This window comes from Triticum urartu, chromosome 3A (assembly GCF_056163025.1).
Source record: "Triticum urartu cultivar PI428250 chromosome 3A, HENAU_Tu73, whole genome shotgun sequence".
In the NCBI taxonomy this organism is placed as follows: domain Eukaryota; kingdom Viridiplantae; phylum Streptophyta; class Magnoliopsida; order Poales; family Poaceae; genus Triticum; species Triticum urartu.
In genome coordinates, this window is record NC_141875.1 from 12,747,488 (window position 1) to 12,769,295 (window position 21,808).

General features: G+C 42.1%; 1 protein-coding gene and 1 pseudogene across 1 annotated transcript; both read left to right on the forward strand.

Moving 5' to 3' along the window:
- Positions 1-1,610: 1,610 nt before the first annotated feature.
- On the forward strand, positions 1,611-5,029 carry LOC125542378 (transcription factor BHLH6). The gene is made up of 5 exons (XM_048705399.2): positions 1,611-1,705; positions 1,813-2,056; positions 2,123-2,389; positions 2,684-2,854; positions 4,682-5,029. The coding sequence occupies exons 1-5, from the start codon at positions 1,626-1,628 to the stop codon at positions 4,757-4,759; spliced, it is 840 nt and encodes a 279-aa protein (XP_048561356.2). The 5' UTR covers positions 1,611-1,625; the 3' UTR covers positions 4,760-5,029.
- Positions 5,030-6,179: 1,150 nt separating this feature from the next.
- Positions 6,180-14,177, forward strand: LOC147977788 (uncharacterized; annotated as a pseudogene).
- Positions 14,178-21,808: the final 7,631 nt, after the last annotated feature.

Sequence of the window (21,808 nt, forward strand, 5' to 3'; positions counted from 1 at the left end):
GCACTAATTGGTGGGCACTAAAGCCCCCCCCCCCCCTTTAGTACCGGTTCGGCACAAACCGGCACTAAAGTGCCACCACGTGGCGTGAGCTCACGCCCTGGTATGGGGGACCTTTACCAACCGGTGCTAAAGGATTTTTTTTTTGAAAATTTTGGAAAAAAATTTGATTTTTTTTTCAATTTTTCTAAATTATTTGGTGATTTAGTCTTTAATCACCTCTCTTAACTGCTCAAGTGTGGATCACTCATTCTAAATCATCTAACTTCCAGACCGGTCACCCATCCCTCTCACTACTCCAGCCCGAGCACGCTTAACTTTCGGGTTCTATTCTCCTTCGTTTCCAAGTCTGCACTTGTTGTTTTCCTAACAATAGTAAGATGCCAATCCTATTAACCCTCAGTTTAGCTTGAGCATGAAGTCACACATTTCACTGTTTGAGTTTTTGAAACTATTATTCTAAAAAACAGTAATTATTTAGTGACACTAATATTTCTTGAATAAGTTTGACCACAGTTTGACCATAGTTTGACCAGATTTGACCAAAATTCAAAAAATTAAAATAATTATTTAGTAACACTAATATTCTTGAATAATTATGTAGTAACATTAATACTTCTTGAATAAGTAGTTTGACCAGATTTAACAAAAAAAAATTTAAAAAACTGAAATTTGACCATATTTTTTTTCCTTTTGGAATTTGAGGATTCTAAAAAATTGCAAACAGGCCACAGGCGGTCTCCGTCGGATGCGGATTTTCGTGCTGAATTTTTTGATATATTATACGTTTTTTTTCCGACATCGTATGCAAAAGTTATAGCCGTTTTACATTTTCTCTACACTTTTTGCGAAACATGTCCAAATTTAAGTTTTCAAATTTTCCTAACTAGTAGATGTAGTAATATAACTACCTCTCGAAGGATTTTATTTTTTGAGGTTTTTATCATTTTCAGAACTGAAATGGCGACACACGGGGGTGGGGGGGTGGGGGGGGTAGAGTTTGAAAATTGTCCTATAGTGTCGGTTTGTGTCACAAACCGGTACTATAGGTCAGACCCCTTTAGTACCGGTTCGTGACACAAACCGGTACTAAAGGTTAGCCCTTTAGTATCGGTTTGTGCCACGAACCGTGGAACGAACCGGTATTAAAGGTTCAACACGAACCGGCATTAATGCATAGTCGTTCAAACCGGCACTAATGTGCTTCACGTTTGACCCCTTTTCTACTAGTGGTGTCACCTTAAAATTCAAGAACCTCGTGAAACTTATGAACCAAATAAAGAACTTATCAATCAACCTGTCCATGGGGTCAAGAGGCCGACTTATTTTGGCTCTATGCGCCGTGTTAATTATTGCCAGGCGCCAAAGCTGATGGACCCAAACATACTGAGATATTTACGGGACAACAGCAGCGCACAGATTCAGATTCCATCTCGAATTTTATGGGGGAGCAATCCGAAAATGGAGAAGCAGCCAATTACCGTGCAGTATGCACGATGGCTTGGTCGGCAGGGCGCCAGGTGGCACCAGGATAGGGTACTGCTCTCGCTCGCCACGTCGGCCATGGCGCACAACAAAACCCTGGAAGGAGAGAGGGAGAGGGAGAGGGAGCAGTGCAGAGCAGAGCAATGGAGGCCGACATGGACGCGAGCTTGGACTTCTTGGAGCTGGAGGCCCATCTGGTGTTCGATCTCGGAGACGCCGATAGGTACGTACGTGATGAGATGAGATGAATTCAAAATATTGCATTGCTTCTCAATCTCGCGTCAAACTATTGCATTGCTGACGACGTCTGTTTCGCTCTGCCCTGCCTAGCAAACGTTGGATGAGCCTGGCTGACTGCTGCAGCTCGTACCTGCCGGCCGAGGACTCGCTCTCCGGCCTCGACTCCTGCTACAACGACTCCACCGGCTCGCCGGACGGCGCCACCAGCTCGCGGTCCACGGCGTCGACGAGGGCCACCAGGGCCAGCAAGAACATCGTTGAGGAGAGGGACCGGCGCAGGCGGCTCAACGAGAAGCTCTACGCCATCCGCGGCGTCGTCCCAAACATCACCAAGGTCTACTTCATACTAGCTAGTACAGTTTGATTTGATAGGGTTTTCTCTTAATTTGTGCGGCGTTAGATGGACAAGGCGTCCATCATCCAGGACGCCGTCGCATACATCGAGGAGCTGCAGGAGCAGGAGCGCCGGATCCTCGCCGAGGTGTCCGACCTCGAGGCCGGCGGCTGCACCGCCGTGGTGGTCAAGTCGGAGGCCTCCACCGGTAGCGAGGGGGTGGAGGACGCCGGCGTTGGCTTCTCGCCGCCGAAGAAGACGAGGAGGACTGCCTCCTCCTCCTCCATCAACGACCCCGTCACTTCTCCTGCAACGCATCTGGTCCTCCTTGAGGTAAAGATTGCTCGCCGGAGAAGTTGAGTAGCATTTTTCGGGTCTTTGTATATAAAATGATCGAGAAGTCCAAATGTAAATCTAGTGAGAATGTTTCTGACCAAAAGAATAAAAAAAACTTGTGTAACAACTAAAATGTTAGCAAAGAGAAATACTCTATGAAACATTTTATAGACAACAAAACGCTTCCAAGATAACATGGCAAATGTGAAACATTTTGGGGCAACTCTATGAAACAAGACCAGGATGTCAAAACACACCATTGAATAACCGCGTGGTTTATCATTTCTACAGCTGGAGGTGATGCCCATAGCGGAGAAGCTGGCGGTGGTGAGCATGAGGCACGACAACGCGCAACACGTCATGGCGAAGATGTACAAGGCGCTCGATTCGCTCCGTCTCAAGGTCATCACCTCAAGTGTCACCGTCGTGGACGGCCACACAGTCCACACAATGTTCATCGAGGTAGCCATCCGTGATTTGCTGCATTTCTCGTCCAATTAGTTTCCTCTAGTTCTCCTCCTGATTTCATGAACGAAAAGCTTGCTTCCATCTCTTTCGCTCGGTCGCTCTCGAATTCTTTGAGTGATGTCACATGAATGACATCATAAGGAATGTCACTGTTGGTTATGGGAGTTCATCTATACTAATATAAAAAGACCTAAATGGGCAGATCCAATTAATCTCGGCCATCAAAACATGCAATCCAACGACCTAGACTGCTTCAATGTCGAGCGCTCAACACGTTTAGCGTGCAGTTAATTTCATGTCAAATATAGTCTAATCACATAATAACACGCAAATAATATCATACTTAATATCCGTATGCACTTAATATACTTCCAAATTAACGTGCATTGCACGTACACATTGACTAGTAAATTTAGGAGTCATGTTTTACTTCACAAGGGAACCAAGTCCCTATTTGGTTTCAAAGGAAAATTACAGCAATAGTGGGGAAACACAATTCATACAGAAAGTTTTCTCTTCAGCCCACTTGGAACGTAGGATAGCAGCCCCTCCCCCCCCCCCCCCCCCCCCAAAAAGTTTTTTCCTATCTTGTGCTCCAAACGAGGCCTAAGAGGGTTGCCATCATCTCTTGTTCTTCAACCCTGTCCAATTTTTGTATGTTCTGCATTTTTTGCTTTTATCATTGGATAACTGAGACGATTTTGCACATGCTCGAAATCCTGCCCACAGGTGGGAGATATTTGAAAAAGCATTGTGAAAAAAAGTAAATGTATAGGCATGATTTGAAGGTTTGGATACAATTTTTCTTGTCTATTATTTAGTTTCATGGATATGATTATGAAAAATATTATTGAAAAAATAACCATAAAAGAATGTATGATCTAACAAATTTTCATCTAACATGTCATCCTAATGGAAGACGACAAAGAAATAATGGGCACCAGTAGAGAATCATTCACCATTTCAATCTCCCCAAGTTCCCCACATCACCGACACCTCATTAGTCAGTGAGAGGCAAGGGAACCACTTATCAATGCTTGGTGTTCATTTCTTATACGTTCTTTGTTAGGTTTGTGTGCTTTCGGCGGTTGAGATGGTGTCATGCCGAACATAGATATTTTGGCTCCATCACTTCCCTGGCATTGTTATCATGATCTAGGTCTACCATATAGAGCCAATGGTTCTCATTAGTAGTCGCTTCATACTTTTTATATTCTTCCTCCTCAATGCTGACTAGGCATCATTTTGACAAGTTTTCCATGTGAGACGTTCGACCCGTACATGGCTCATTTAAAAAAAAAATCTTGAGGTGTGCAACTATTAAGTCTCTTTAAACGTTATGAGGTTGGCTCTTTAGACCTTATGAAGTTAGTCCAGCTTGTATGGAATTTGTAACTTCATCATCAGGTACATGGGGAAACATCAAGATGGGATCTAAAGATGTCCGCTTCGAAGGACCTTGACATGATCTTTGGTCTTGTTGTTGGTTTTCATTTCAGGTCTTCTGATCTACTGGACTTTATTTCATGAATCAATAGAGCCATGCCGCTGTTCTGAAAAAGGGATTGCCAGCAAACTTATTGCATAACATAATTTTTCCAATTACGTTGATCAATGACCGTGTTGCCAGTTCATATGACTATGTATTTTAGTCACACTTTCTTTCATACGACTCATTAGACATGCGTTGGCTTGACTTAAGCTTGTGAACACATGGATTACACATATGCATTTGGTAGCATGCACATAATTTCACTATATTTTGTGCAAATATCTGCAGCCATTTATATTCTTTGAAAATCTAGTTATTATATTTTTCAGATGGAAGAAACGGATAGTGTTGAGACGATCAAGGAGATGGTACAGGCTGCACTCAGCCATCTCGAATTCTTGATGTGAGAAGAAGCCCAAAAAAGTCCATGAGTCACTGATGAAGATTAAGTGTCTCAAAGAATGCGTAATGGGCACCCCAACTACTGATGCTCCATCATGATCAATATCATGGAGGAGAGCGCGTGGTTTGGTCCAATCTGGTACTACAACATTCTAATAAAAGTGACTACAACTGCAATCACTTGTATGGCCCAAAAAATAGTAATGTGCCTAGAATTTATGTAAGCTCATAGTATTAGTACTCCCTCCCTTGGGATTTGTGAGGACATCTCCATACATCTCTACTCCTAAGGGAGCAGTTGGTAGTCTCGCTTCCAGGTTTTTTTTAGTCCCACCTCCCACGGTTTATTTTGGTACCTCCTCCCACCTCTGACTAAGCCACCACAAACCGAAAAAACCTGCTCCTGAGTCCCAAACCGCACCATTACACGTGCGAACCTCAATAGACGTTCGAAGGAAAACGTGCGACAAAAAAACCTACGACGGTTAACCAGCGATAGGAAAACCGTGCGGCCGCACGTAGGAGCGAGTCCTGTTATCGAGCTAGGTCTCCCTTCGTGGCCGCCCAACATCCCTGCGCCGCCTCGCTTCAGTCGCAACCCTACATCCTCGCCGCCCTCCATCCTGGTCGACGTCCCCGCCCCGCATCACTCGCCTTCCTCCATCCGCGTCCATCCTGGACAAGGTCACCGCTGCCCTCCATCAATTCGCCGCCGAGTTCAACACCTCGACGATCCGGCGCTAATCCGCGCTGGTCCTGGATTAGGTCGCCGACGCCATCCATCTCTTCGCCGCCGCGCTGGATACAGGATTCGGCGCTGATCCTGGACGCGGATACGCGGACACGTCCAGGACCCGGCCAAAACACGTCCTGGATCCGAAAAATAGGTATACAAACCATCTCAAACGTCAATCGCATCTAATACATCTCAAATTCCATACATAACTACCATACAATCGCATCTCACCCAGCCATGGCAAGTGCTTTGACATGGGATGAATCCGCCTGCATGATTGATTTCTGTTCTACACAGTTTAGGTTTTTTTTCATGTTAATAATAGTCTCAAGTACACATGTTTAAATATCCCGCATCCTGCATTTGTATAAATATGGCAAGAAAGAAAACACAGACCATACTGGACCAAAGAGTATGTTTCCAAGAAAGTACAGAGATGTAGAACACGTCCTGGATCCGAAAAATAGGTATACAAACCATCTCAAACGTCAATCGCATCTAATACATGTCAAATTCCATACATAACTACCATACAATCGCATCTCATCCAGCCATGGCAAGTGCTTTGACATGGGATGAATCCGCCTGCATGATTGATTTCTATTCTACACAGTTTAGGTTTTTCTTCATGTTAATAATAGTCTCAAGTACACATGTTTAAATATCCTGCATCCTGCATTTGTATAAATATGGCAAGAAAGAAAAGACAGACCATACTGGACCACAGAGTATGTTTCGAAGATAGTACAGAGATGTAGAAGATGCAGATGAAAGTGCCATCGCATTATATATGTAGAATAAAAAACCATTTCTGTCTTCATGTTTTTTGCCATTCAATAGTTGCATATGGGGAATTCAAAAAGCACAGCGGGCGAATATCAACCAGAAGACGACGTAACTACAGGTATGCTGCAGACTACCATGTTTCCTTTTAGTCGTGAGACCTGAATATCTAACAGTGAAAGACTATATGCATAACATCTTCCAGGTCTTACATGTGGGAGTAGTGATGCAGACCACAATGCGAGCATCATACCCGTAGCTGATAATGTTGATAACGTTTACACGACGGAATCAGGTATAATGCAAACTTCATCCCCTTACATGCAAGTATAAGACTGTGTCAACATTGCTGATAATGTTTCGTGCATAACATATATTTTGTTGATTGCTAAGCTGTAGGGCGGGAAACTTCAAACGATGGGATTCCGTCGTATTCTGAGAATAATATGGATGGTACGACTAAGCTACAAGATGATACTCAAGGTATTCACAGGCATGCTTATACAGCTTCCAAATAGACATCTTCGGTAGGGGATCAGAGAGGTTAAGTCCATGTTCCCAGATGAGCTTAATGGGCCTTGTGGTTTTTACGCTTAACGTAATGCAGATGACAAAACTTGCGAGCAGCATGCAATAGTATGCATATTTAATGAAGAGAATCAAATAGTTGGCGAAACAAGGAACCAGTTCAACGCACAGAGGCGTGAATCTTATCGGAAGAAAAAAGAGGAGGATATGGTCAGATTACAAAAATATTATCAGCCATCCCTTACAAAGTCTGGTAAGTATTTAAGCGTGATTGTGCTCACTAATCTTGGTGTTTTCTGAATACCTATAGTATGCAACTTAATCGTTATGGTAACCTGACTTCATAGATGTTCCCCGTGTTGGTTTCATAGATTTTGCATCAACATATATCTAATTGATTTGTACGTACCTTTGTTGTTCTCTAACTGTCATCCATGTTGTAACAGTGGTAGACAATAGGGATCTTATCAACGCGTGGAGGCGGGCATCTTATCGCACTAAGAAGGCAGATGGTTTTATAAACCAGACAGACGATGGGACGATTGTTCACTGCCGTACTCTATGTGATATCACAAATGTTCAACAACCTTCATATGTGATCCCTGGTACAATGTCGTTAGTTATATGTGTGTATTTGATAATCATACTGTTTGTGATTATGTTTAACTTATCTTTGCTTTCTGAACGCCCGTGCTGGATTACAATAGGAACTAATGTTGGGGTAGATCATATTTTGGGGCAGCTAATCAAACCCACGCGAGATGAGAAGCACCGGAAAGATGATCTTCGTCCCCTTTGTAATTCAAGTAATATTATTTTATGTTACATCCTAGCATTCATGGTTCAGCCATTTTAATAAGTAGTAACCTAGCATTTTATATCAGATGACCCTGCAAGCTCGGTTGATACATCAATCTTGCATAATGAATCAACATATCCACCTAAAGCTACGAGCACGTCGGATGTAATTGCAGATAAAAATATAGAAGGTAAAATGATTGAGCTATTTCCATACTCGTTTGCTGTCATGTTGTTTTTACCTTTCATTTTTGAGATAATGACATGTAAGACATCAGTAGATGACTTGAATGATACCACAGAAAATACGCAAGTAACAGAAGAAGAACGCAAAAGAGACCGTAAAAATGCCTTGAGGAGAGCTGCATATCGGCAGAGAAAAGATCGGAATCTGCAAGATCAACATGCACATGCTATTAATTTATCTGGTAACCTCTAACGGTTTTTACCATTATAGTCAGTACCCGACTTCATGTCTTAACGATTGTTTAACCGATTTGTTGATCCGATTTGTTTAACCAGACAACCCAACTAGCTCCAACTATACATCATTTTCGGTTGATGCGACAACATTTCATGCTACTACTACAGTCACATCTGGTCTCAATAATGACAAAGAAGTACAAGGTAATCCATTTGTGCGTACTCCATTCGGTTGATCCGATTTCATGCTGTCATTGTTATGATTTATTGTCTAATGTCCTGATCGACATCAGATGTGATCTTCAATGACACACTAGAAACAAAGCAAAAAACCGACGAAGAACTCAAGAGAGATCGTAGAAACGCACTGCGGAGAGCTGCTTACAAGAGGAGAAAGGATAAGCTTATCCATGATGAAAACCTATGTCCACTTTCGTAATCAGGTAAAACATGATCTATATTTTCACCATGAATTACATATCTTCTTGTAATGTTCATAGGTAAATGTTCTTTTAGCCACCATCATGCTCTTGGCCTACATTTTATTGTGGCATATTAATGCACCATCATGGTTTTTTTTGGTAAAGACATCTTAAATAATATTGGTTCTAACTATGTTTTCAAATCAACACGAAACCAGCCAACCCTAATAGCTCCAGCTATATTGAATTCGAGGGTGACGCAGCAATAATTCCCCATTCAACATTAGACGCGTCTGTTGTCACTCATGACAATGATCTAGCTAGGAGGAGAAAGGATAAGCTTATCCATGATGAAAACCTACATCCACTTTCGTTATCAGGTAAAACATGATATATATTTTCATCATGAATTAGATATCTTCTTGTAATGTTCATATGTAAATGTTCTTTTAGCCAAAATCATGCTATTCGCGTACAGTTTATTGCAGCATATTAATACAACATCATGGTTTTTTTCCTAAAGACGTCTAAAATAATATTGGTTCTAACTATGTTTTCAAATCAACATGAAACCAGACAACCCTAATAGCTCCAGCTATATTGAATTTGAGGGTGACGCAGCAATATTTCCCTATTCAACATTAGACGCGTCTGTTGTTACTCATGACAATGATCTAGCTAGGAGGCAACGTGATAATGAGCGGAAAAGAAATTTAACAAACGAGCAAAGGGAGCAAATAAATGCACAGAGGCGTGCAGATTATCAAGGGAATAAGGAAGATGTATCCGTTGATGTCAGAGAAACAGTGAATGAAAAAGTACGAGAGAAGCGAATGCAACGTCGCAAAAGCATGTCAGTGATTGAGAAGGGGGAGTCAAGTGCTCGGAGGAAGGCCAATTATGCCAGAAGAAAAAACACCCCATGTAACGAATCCATCGCGCTCCCACGTCCAGACCTAGCAAACTCAACCTCTGAATGTCCCACTTTAATCTGTCGTGCATCAGCCGTCTCTCGGGCGGCCGAAGATGATACATCTGATGGCGACCCTCCGATGAACAAGACAAATTACATTGATGGTATCGAAGGTATGAAGTTGCTACTGTCAATTTCGTGTTGTCATTATCATCAACCATCTTCTAACATGATTTTATCTATGGTGACATTCGCAACAACGAATGTCCAGAGGGCATCGAATTTTTTCAAAGCGGCATCATGGGCGATGAGCCGACAACAGCTGAATTGATGGATGAGGAGTACTGCATGTTCCGCAACGAAGGTATGATCAGATATGAAGTACGACGGCGTGCAGCTATATTGTAGTTAAATTTTTTATGTAATTATTATTTTGAACGTTATGTTTCAACAAATGCACGTAGGGTCCGATGATGATAACATGGATGCTGACGAGGAAGAAAGCATGTCGTTTTCTATACCTAGCGAGGTTGATCCATTAGAATTTGTTTACACAAACATCCCAGACACCACTCACATCCTGAAGCTCGACACAAACTGCAAACACTGCAAGGCCAAAAAGTTTGTGTCTGAGACCGACGGGTTCTGCTGTCGCAATGGCCAAATCGAACTTAAACAACCGGAACCAATCCCAGAGCTGATGAGGCTATGGTCAAGCATGGATGCAGATTGTAGACATTTTTGGGAGAACATACGGTTCTTCAACGGGCATTTCGCCTTCACAACCCTTGGCGTCAGCCTTGATGAGAACTACACAAACATGAAGTCTGGGGTGTACACATTCCGTGCCCATGGCTCCATTTACCACAATGTACATTCGTTCGGGCCTAGCTCCCGTCCAGAACATCTGCAGTTGTACTTCTATGATGACGACCCAACCATAACTCATCGTAAGGTGGCCACCAAGCAATTAGACCAGGATGTCGTGAAGAAGTTAGTAGACATACTCAAAGAAAACCCGTACTCTCAGCAATTTAGGAGTTTGGGTGCACACAAGGACAACCTTGATGATTATAGGATAGACCTAAACACCGACAAGAAGCTTGACCAAAGAAGATATAATAGACCGTTGTCATCTGAGGTCGCTGCAATTTGGGTTGAGGGCAACGACCTAGCAAAAAGATTTGACAGGAGGATAACACTTTGTGGTAACAACAACTAAAGGCACAGTATACGTGTGACCTCCGGAGCATATGACCCGTTGTCATATCCCCTATTCTATCCAAGGGGGGAGCTAGGTTGGCATCCAAAGCTACTTAAACGTAATGTTCCGGATGAGGTTGTACTACATCCTCAACTGGTCCATGATGATGATGAGGATGCAGGTATGCCGTCTGCGTCCCATTTTGCTTCAAATAATGTCTTATTTCTCGAATATATCCTCATTTTGATTGTACTTAATCATGTGCAGAGGGCAACAACAGGTTGTGCGTCTCTGTCAGAGACTACTACTGTTACATGCTGCAGACACGGCCTGGAATCTTCAATCCCATACTCTATGGAGCACGCGTCTTGCAGCAATGGGCGGTCGACATGTACGTCAAGATTGAAAGTTGTCGGTTGAGGTGGTACAGGAAAAACCAGACGCAGATTCGTGCCGACTTGTATAAAGGAGTTGTTGATGCAATAACATTGGGGGAGACCCGAGCAAGCGCTGTTGGGGTAAGAATAGTGCTCCCTAGAACATACCCTGGTGGCGACCGCGACATGAAGAAGAGGCATATGGATGCCATGACAATTGTTCATACATACGGGAAGCCTGACATCTTCTTGACGATGACTTGCAATCCTAAATGGGAAGAGATAACGAATGAGTTGCTGCCTGGTCAGACGGCACAAGACCGACCTGATATTGTGGCTCGCGTGTTCTACGGCAAGCTAGAGGCTATGAAGGACATGTTGTTCAAGAAGCACATCCTGGGTGTGGTTGTCGCATATGTATACGTAGTCGAGTTCCAAAAAAGGGGCCTCCCCCATGCACATTTTTTGTTGATCATGGACTCTAAATATAAGCTTATCGTCCCGGAGCAGTATGACCGACTCATTTCCGCAGAGCTCCCAGACAAGCATAAGTATCCGGAATTGTATGCTATGGTGGTAAAACATATGATGCACGGACCGTGCGGTGCTCTCAACCCGAAGAATGTTTGCATGCAAGAAAACGGATGCAAATGCAGATACCCACGGCCGTTCAATGAAAACACATCACAAGGGAAGGACTCGTACCCAATTTATCGGCGTAGAGACGATGAAGGCGTGCTAAGGTCCGAGGGAAGATGTTGGACAACAGATGGGTTGTGCCATATAACCCATACCTTCTGCGGATGTTCAATTGCCACATCAACGTTGAGGTCTGCTCCAGCATAAAGGCCGTCAAATATCTTTATAAGTACATTTACAAGGGCCATGATAAGGCTTCTTTCAGCATCGACCAGCCCGACGCCGATGGTAACATTGATGAGATCAAGAGATACATTAATGCAAGGTGGATCACCCCTCCGGAGGCTATGTGGAGGATATTTGGCTTTCCACTTTGCGCCAATTACCCGCCTGTCTTGCAATTGCCTCTTCATCTCCCGAATATGCACAAGGTCACATTCAATGCGCAGGCTGACTTGAATAATGTTGTCGCATCTGAAAATAATTCAAAATCCATGTTAACGGAGTATTTCAAGGCTAACCAGGAACACCCTCGGGCTAGGCATATATTGTACAAGGATTTTCCCGGAACCTTCACGTGGCAGAAGAAAAAGAAGTTTTGGAAGCCGCGCGTTGAGCGTTTTCAAATAGGTCGCATCGTGTCTGCCAATCCTGCCGAGGGTGACCGATACTACCTGCGTGTGTTGCTAAACCATGTTACGGGCAAAACATCCTTCGACGACTTGCTCACCGTGGATGGCGTTCTATGTGGGAGCTTTAGAGAGGCTGCTGAAAGGTTGGGAATCATCGAGGCAGACAACACGCTAGACGACTATCTTACTGAGGCTGAGCAGTGGGCGATGCCATGTTCTCTTAGGAGGCTCTTCGCAACCATCTTGGTGCACTGCGAGCCAGGCGACGTTCGTGGTTTATGGCATAGGCACCTCGATCCTATGTCAGATGACTATCGTCGATCACGCACGTCCCCTATCGAGGTGGAGCAGATGGTGTTGCTTGACATTAGGGGTATGTTGCAATCCATGGTTAAAGACATTGTTGATTTCGCTCTTCCAAGCATAGATGATGCGTTTGACCCAACCAAGGGTGAGGCAAGAGAGGTCATCGAGGAATCAACCGTTGAGTTTGACGTGCATGACACTAATTTGGCGTCTTCCCTAAACTTGGAGCAGAGGGCCGCATACGACGAGATACTAGCGACTGTTGAACGCGGTGATGGGGGTGTATTCTTTGTTGATGGCCCTGGAGGTACAGGGAAGACCTTTCTATACAGGACGATTCTTGCCAAGGTGAGGAGCGATGGCAAGATTGGTATCGCTACCGCGACGTCGGGCGTCGCCGCTTCTATCATGCCTGGCGGCAGGACTGCCCACTCGAGGTTCAAGATCCCATTGAGTTGCGATGATGGAGCCTCGTGCAGCTTCACGAAGCAGAGTGGGACCGCCAAGTTGCTTAGGATGGCCTCATTGATAATATGGGACGAGGCCAGCATGACGAAACGACAAGCGGTCGAGGCATTGGATAATAGCATGCGCGACATCATGGGAATACGCGACCGACCCTTTGGAGGAAAGACTGTTGTTTTTGGCGGGGACTTTAGGCAGGTGCTTCCGGTCGTCAGAAGGGGGTCGCGGGGCCAGATAATTGATGCAACCCTACGAAGTTCTCATCTATGGAAGGGTATGCGGCAGCTTCGGCTCATCACCAACATGAGGGCTCATAACGACACGTGGTTTGCAAATTACTTGCTAAGGGTCGGCAATGGCACTGAGGAAGTCGACGATCAAGGCAACATACTACTCCCTGAAGACATTTGTCTGCCGTCTACAGGCGAGGCTGACGACCTGGAGAAGCTTATTCACCATGTGTTTCCGAGTCTAGATGACAACATGTCTGATTCAAATTACATGACATCTCGAGCAATCCTTTCCACGACAAACGACAATGTCGACAAGATAAACATACGCATGATAGAGTGTTTTCAGGGAGATGAAGTAATATACCATAGCTTTGACAGTGCGGAGGACGACCCATATGGCTACTACGCTCAGGAATTTCTGAATGGATTGACTCCTAACGGTTTTCCTCCGCATGCACTCAAGCTAAAGCTGAACTGCCCTGTCATACTTCTAAGGAACATTGATCCAGCAAATGGATTGTGTAACGGCAGTAGGCTTGTTGTTAGAGGTTTTGAGAGGAACACCATTGATGCCGAAATCGTGATTGGACAACACGCTGGCAGGAGGGTCTTCCTTCCTCGAATACCTCTCTGCCCATCTGAAAACGACATGTTTCCGTTCAAGTTTAAGAGGAAGCAATTTCCTATAAGGCTTAGCTTTGCTATGACCATTAACAAGGCTCAAGGGCAGACAATCCCGATTGTTGGTGTCTACCTACCCAATCCCGTGTTCTCTCATGGTCAGCTCTACGTTGCTTTGTCTCGAGCCACCGCAAAGAGAAACATAAAGATACTCATTCAGAAGGAGAAGCCGAAGGAGAAGTCCAACAAGCAAAAGGACAATCCAAAGAAGCGAAAAAGTCCGACCGTGTCCTTACTGACCTCGATGAAGAACATCGTCTACAAGGAAGTCCTTATAGGCTGAAGTCCGGTCTTAATAGACCGGCAGGTTATGTAATGACGCAACATTTACTCTTGTGATGGTCAAGATTTATTGTAATTCGTTTTTACATATATCCTTTTTATTTGGTATTTTGATAGTTGGATGTATACTCCATTTAGTTGAGCTACTAAATGCATTTCAATAATCAGCCGTCATGTTGGCACCATCATCGCTGTTATATATTTTCTACTATCGCAATGTTTCTGGCAGTGTACATGTCACCCACCGTAGTATTTCATGTGTGATATGTGATTCAGATATAATGATTGGCCTGAAAAATACCTGGAACATGCAATGAAACTTTTGTGTTACGGCAAGTGATCATATCCATTGTTATTATTTTGGTATTTTGATAGTATGATTGAATGTAAATTTATTGGCGTCCTTATTAGCCCTGTATTATTCTGATATGTCAGAAGTACAGGATTATGATTTGTCTGAATTATAAGACCAACACACGCAGAAGGGAAGTTTGTGTAGCTTTTCAAGATATATTTTGCATATGTACATCTAATAAACAATAAAATGGTAGCCTGCGTACTTGCAAATATGTTCAAATGGACGTGCTACTCTGGAGAATGTGACAATGCACGTGTCTGATCGCTGAAGTGTGCAGTATTTTGGAAAAAAGATTTATTATCTGTACTTTCACGTATCTAAACTAATTATTTATCAGTTCAGCTCAAGTTTCATTTTAATTTCTTGCGTTGGCTCATGTACCTTCATGAGTTTAATGCCGATCTGAAAGAGTTCTAACCTAAAAAATTGTAGAAGGCTGCATTAATCTAGGACCTGGCGAGTATTGGTTCAGAGAGGAAGCATCGTTCTGTAGTATTTTAATGACGCTGGTTGGGCTGAGGGTCGTCGACTTAAAGGTTGCACCCAGCCAAGACGTTTGGCTGTGCAGGTATCAACTGTTTAAATGTTCATCAAAATGTGTATCCTTTTCTAGATGCCATTTAATACTAGGTTTCTCTATTTACCTTCTGATCATAGCATGCACCAGATTATATTCTTTTGGGTACGTCCGTAGCAACTAGCATGGCGACTAAGGCTCTTAGCTAATTATGTAGAGCAAGCTTCTGTATTACTTATGGATTTTCTGGTGCAACATGATTCAAACCCGGGCAACATGAATCAAATAAATAAATTATTAGAGATTGATAACTCCTAAAAGATAAGCTTGGAGGACTTTCTCTGGCCTCAGCCACGGAGATTTATCCAGCTTCCCCTTTGTGACCTACCCGTTTGTGACAGGGTTGCCATGTGGTAGTGGCCATAGTGTCCAAAAGTGTGTATGTAACAGGAGACTTCAGCCTGCAAAATTATTCATGTGCTCCAGCAGTGATTTCTAACATCCTATACAGAGCAGTCAGCTGATTGAACCATAACTGTACTGCTTAGAAGATGATAGCTGAAAATGTTTGAATTTGTTTCCTGCTCTTAGGCTACCTTTGTAGATGCATATCCTCTGCTCTCACTTACCTTTTCAACCCATTTTAATAATTTGAACAGACGCTTGCATCTAGAGTAGCTGAAGAAGTTGGTGCGGAACTTGGAGAAGAAGTACGATATACAATAAGATTTGAGGATGAAACAAACCCTGTATGATATAAGTTTTTATCCTTTCACTGATTTTCTTTGTCTGAATTCTACAGCGTGGAACACATTTTTGTACTAATTTGTTTAATGTCATGTACTCTGCTTATGCCTACATCGTTTGACACGGCATGACCATGATCATATTGCCTACATTCGCGCGTTTGCGTGGCCGCCGAGGCTGGATACCTGGAGCTGCTAGAAGGATGGTGGCATCGGCCGCTGCTGGAGGGGATCAGTTCGTTTCGAGGTGTAGGGAGAGAATAGAGGGATGGATGGAGGAAGGCGAGTCCACGGGCTTGCTGGCTTCTGCTGCTCCTTTCGGGAGAGAGAGCGAGAGATGAGCCATTTTTTTGACCGAATGATGTCGCTCATGTGCTGCTTCTGCTAATGCATGGACAGAGAGTGGCATCTGTCTAATACCGTTGCTGCTAATGCATTGGCATAGATAGACAAAATTATGTTTATCATTTGTACGTATGTGTGTTGTACAGATTGTTATGATGAAAAAGAACAAACAATATGATCTTTTGCAAATCTTTGTTTGACAAAAATATTTGTAGTCCAATAATATTTTTTGATATACATTAGGATCGTAAATTTATTGTGTTATACACGATTTATTTGAAAATACTAAAATTAACATTTGTCCCGTAGCTACGCACGGGCAATAACCTATAACATAATTAAAGATATCATCAAGGTAATGGAAAATAACATAATAGAAGGGAAAACAATAAATAAATTAATGTGATTATCATAAAGGTTAAGAAATATTCATATAGAAGAAAATTAATTTTTCATAGGCAACTGAAAAATCAGATACGTTTTCATAGGCAAGTGATCATAAATCACAAATTTGCATTAATGAAATATAATATGAATCATTACAAAGGATCATGGCCCGATTTTGAGATGTCTGTTTCCTTGTTTAATAAACAATTTTTAATAGGCTGCCAAATATTAAATATCTTAATATAGATATGTCACCCACAGGGGCGTAGCCAGCCAAAAACAAATTTTCATCACTATTTCGTTTTCCCGCCGCCCTATGCTTATATAAAAAAAGCCCCGCTGCACCATATTTGTCACCATCTTTATGTAGAGGAGAAGTCATCTCCTCTACGACTACAATGGTAATCTCATACGGATCGTTCACCTCTAAGAGGGTGATGGCGTCGCCGCCAGTTCCTGTCGTCAGTCAACCCATCACCCCTCCGATTAACAGGCAAGATAGAATAATCTTTTTGTACGTATAGTTGCCATCACTAGATAATGTGTTATTTTATTGAAATAATCACCATTGTTTGGCCACTAGAATGTTATGTTCGTTGTTTGGTTATTTTTATCCTCCCCTTGCAAAATAATTTTACCTCATCCTTTTGTTTTTATTCTACGCACAGGAACTTGAATTTTCATCGCGTCCAAATGGAGCACATATATCAGAATTGCTGGATTATTCAAGCTAGGGTCATGTGGAAGGCTCACATCAAAGAGAATGCCATGGGAAACTTGTATCTTCAGTTCATACTACTTGATCGGCTGGTAAGGCATTAATCATCTACTTGATAGCCCGCATTTTCAAATTACAATATTGACATGTATTTTTTTGCTCATAGTTGTTATGATTCATAAATATATATTAGGGAACAAAGTTGGAAGCGATTGCGTACAACAGGCAGGCAATCCGTTTCAACAGCATACTACAAACCGGTAGGACCTATGATCTCAATCGCGTCGGGTTCAACCCCACAGATTTGCCAGATGGACATTTCTGGTACCTAGCCATGGACTTTGTCACCACACTAACTGCTACGACTGAGGTTAGGATGTCGGCACAGCAAATAACGCCGACAATTTTCCCACCGTGCTTCCCACAGTTTGGAGAAATATTTGAGCTACGGGACAAAACCATCACTGGTGCATCATCTTTATATTTGTTCTTGCATATTAATCTGTACAACTCAGCGTCTCATTGTTATTTCAAATTTGCAATTTCAAATTTGCAGATGTGGTTGCTATCCTTGCCTACGTTGGTCAGATAGAATATAAGTGGGATTCAATATATGAACGCCGCGTCCCTTCACTCGAGATTGGCCTCATGAACTTTCAGTAAGCACCATTTATGATTTGAGATTTTTCATATGCTTTTCTTTTGTAATTTTATTGTTGCAATGATAGACTAACATTTGTATTTGTCTGTAGACGGCAGATAATTTCTTACGTGTACGTGAAGAGCACGTTGGGCGACACTTCTGCCACTTGCAATGCACTGACAAGCTGTTCGAGAAGCTTGTTGTTACTTACATTCAGGTAAATCGAAGGCAGCGATGCTTGCAAACTATGAGGGAGAGCACATTCTTCTTCTCTCCTAACATTAATGATGATCATCATTATCTACAAGGTAGGGGTTGCGTTCTATTTTAAATTTGTTGTCAATGTATTTTTTATGTACTACTATGTCACTACTATATAACACTGATTTTTATCGTAGATATCCATGAAGCCAGCCTCATGACACTTGACGAAACACGTGCGTACGTCATTGGTGTTGTTCAAGCTAGGAACAATGGAGGCTAGAATTATATTTGTACACAAGTGCACAATTTGTCTTAGATATAAAAATGTATGAACGCTTTGCATGCAACATTTTGTTGCCAATTGTCACATTATGAAGTGTTCGATTATGTCTTGGAGGTTTAATAATATGTGATATTCAATAAAAAAATCTATCTAACAGTGCCGTCATATTTCAGAGCCATATAATGTGAAGTTCTGAACTATATATTTGACTAATATATATTTGATGACCAAACTGTCCATAATGGACTTCAAATGGTAGCCTGTCTACTCTCATTTGAGCTACACGTACGAATCTCTTTCAATCTAGGTTCAAATTTGTTAATATACAGTGCAGCGCAAAAAGGAAAATATGTTTACCTTGACAGATGCTATCGCATGCTATCATGCATTATGACATTCCAAAGATAATATAATTAATTTTGTACATGGAATCAAGGACTGCCGTATGCCCATGCGTTGTGTTTTTTTCTACACACGGAAACAATAGTTCTTCAAGTGACGCGGGCTTTTTGATCGTGGTGAGGAGGACAAAAATATAAGAAGAAAAACTTTGTGTTTCTTTATATTTCTCGGACGCCCGTGTTTGACGTATATTTGGGAAATAAACTAATTGTTTCTTTTTATATATCTGGAGGCAAAGTTTGGAAAGGAGTCATAAATTAGGAAATATATAATCCGGCGTTGATACATTTGCCAGGTGGAGCATGCAACGAAAATAATTTTATACCATGTTTCCTATAGTTTTTGTTATGGAATATTGCCATTACGGAAGGATATGGGCCACCTTCCGAGTACATGCCCACGATTCCTCCCGGCGAGGATATGTCAATTAGAATTATAATTATCATTAAAGTCATTTCCTTCCAAAATGTTATATTGTCCAATCTCCCGGTCCGGCCTACCATACGTTCAATGGGTTTCCCAGTGTGGCCATTAATATTCCCTTAATCGGATATGTTTCTAACGAAAGTTATATTAGGCTTCTTCCGATCGGGAAAGAGAGGAATATATAATAGATATATAATCCGGCGTATATTTATTTGCCCAGTGGAGTTTGGAAGAAAAATATATGCTTGTCCTTTTATTAGCAAGGATCTATAATGGAAACGTGCACGGATGGAATAATAAAGGGCACCTTCCAATCCATACAACATGCTAATGCGTCACCGACCTGGTGCCGGACACTCATATATACTCATATATATGGTCCGGCTGTGAGTCCACCGTTGTCCACTGCCCCCTCGCTCGCTCGTCTTGGTGCTAAGACGACTTTCTGCCCGTGCCAATGGCTGCAATGCCGATTTTTGATGGAGTGAACGACGCAGTCGAGTACATATACAACTACGTCATGCTTTCCTCAGTCGAGGAGCAGTTAGAGTTTGTTCTGGCAGCCCTAAACTCTATCAATAATTTATTTGCAATTATTAGCTGCAGATCAGTACCATTATATTATGCATTATTGGCATCTTATTTTGAACCCGAGTAAAAATTTGTTCTTTCACATAACCCACGTCGATGAGTTGGTCATGTTCATAAGTTGTTGCATGGATGCACTGGTTAGGATCATGCGATCCTTTCTAAGTCCATACGGTTCTTAAGATCTAACGTAGTGGTTGCAAAAATCTGTTCATGCGCTAATATTATCCTTTTACATTACGCCATGTTAGTACCATCCACAGCACGTTATTTTAAACTACAAATTTTCAATGAACTGTAGTATATTGCAACAGGTCCTGGTGCATGATACATGTACCATTTATAGTTTTTATCATATCTGTAATAGGAATAAGTTGCAACCGAACATATCATAATAGATTTGGTTATCTTATGAAATAGTATTTATTTCCTCAAATGACATGACAACTCCAATTTTTAGGTACATACATTTCAGACCTTTCTAGAGTTGTGAATACTAAGTATTGTTTGCCCACATATTGAAGTACAATATTTTTATGATACCCTGATTTTATCATGCCGGTTTATTTGCAGCACAATATGGATAAGGAGCCCTCGTCCATTCGTGATCGAGTTAAGTCTACGGACTATTCAAGACACCATGCGAGGTGATACATGGATCAATCCGAGCTGCTTCGATCTTGCAGTGCGTAAGCTTAGTAGCGACGCGATACAGAGGAACGCAGGAACAGACTTTGTTGGCTCCACACATATGTTTGATTTGCAATTCCATGGCCTAGCACGGGTGCTGAGTCAGACTAGCTTATGCCAAGCTGAACGCACCAACTTGTTGATTAACAATGTCATTGTACGGCCTTTGCCGAAATACAACGTGCTCATGACCCCTTCCATTGTAAGGATTTTCCTTTTTAAAATTTGGTGTGTACCATTAACTTTGTATACTTATTGCAGTACCTATTGCCGTTGTATTTGGTGGATTCCTCGTACGGCCTCCTTGCAATTAATATTGAAAATAGGAGGACTCTCCTGATTGATCATTCTAACGAGTCATTCCTAGGCTCAGAGGACTTTCATGACAAGGAACTTAAGAAGGAAGCCCTGATAGTTCTGCAAGAATTTGGCAGTGTATTGCAACAGGAGAGGCCTGGTTTGAATCCCCAACTCGTGGATTGGCCACAAGATCATACCTACATTACAGCCTCGCGGTAAATGTTTTAATTGGTCATGCACATTATAGCCTCACTGGTATAGGTTCTAACATATGGAGTTTTTTTGTCACAGCCTAGACTCTGGATTCAAACTCCTACAAGAGATGGCTCACCAAGATGATACTCTCGGGCATAACATTTCCAGGACTTCGGTAGGTGCATATATAACAAGTTTCTCTCTTCCATATATTTGTTGAATATAAATTTTTGTTCTTCCACTCACATAGGTTTTTTGTGCAATTCATTCTTCAGCAGTTTATTCCCTACATATATATAACAATTCATTTTTTTATGTTTTCTAGGATGCAATACAGCTCAGAAAGAACTTGCTGGTCCAGATGCTGACGATCAAAGGCAATGAAGCAGCTGGAAACATCCTAGCTGAAATTACAGCGGCCTTGATGTTTTTGGACGAATGAATATGGACTGATGCATATTCAAATGTCGCAGATATAATAAGCCAATATAGCTTTGTTAGGGATAAAATATCAGATTTATCCTTTTGGCAATATGAATAATGTATTGGATTATATATATGTAGGGAATAAATGCTTCGATGGCACCCTCTAGCGTCGTCTTCGCTTCAACGTTGTCTGCTTGTTTTGGTTCTATCTATATAATTTGGCTTCTATGTATATTTTGTACTATAATACCGGTGCGGTCAGGAGCAGGTTTGTTGCTCCCGGTGAACCGGAGGCATTTTGGAACGGACCATGGCAGGTTCAGCCGGCAAATGAGGTTTTCAATCATCCCTCACATCATATATCGTGTAACTCCATCCATACACGCTCTGCTATACGTTACAAG

Coding starts and splice junctions, on each gene's coding strand:
- LOC125542378 (XM_048705399.2), top strand. CDS start 1,626: ATGGAGGCCGACATGGACGCGAGCTTGGACTTCTTGGAGCTGGAGGCC. Junction 2,057..2,122: donor TCGTCCCAAACATCACCAAG/GTCTACTTCATA, acceptor GTGCGGCGTTAG/ATGGACAAGGCGTCCATCAT. Junction 2,855..4,681: donor TCCACACAATGTTCATCGAG/GTAGCCATCCGT, acceptor TATATTTTTCAG/ATGGAAGAAACGGATAGTGT.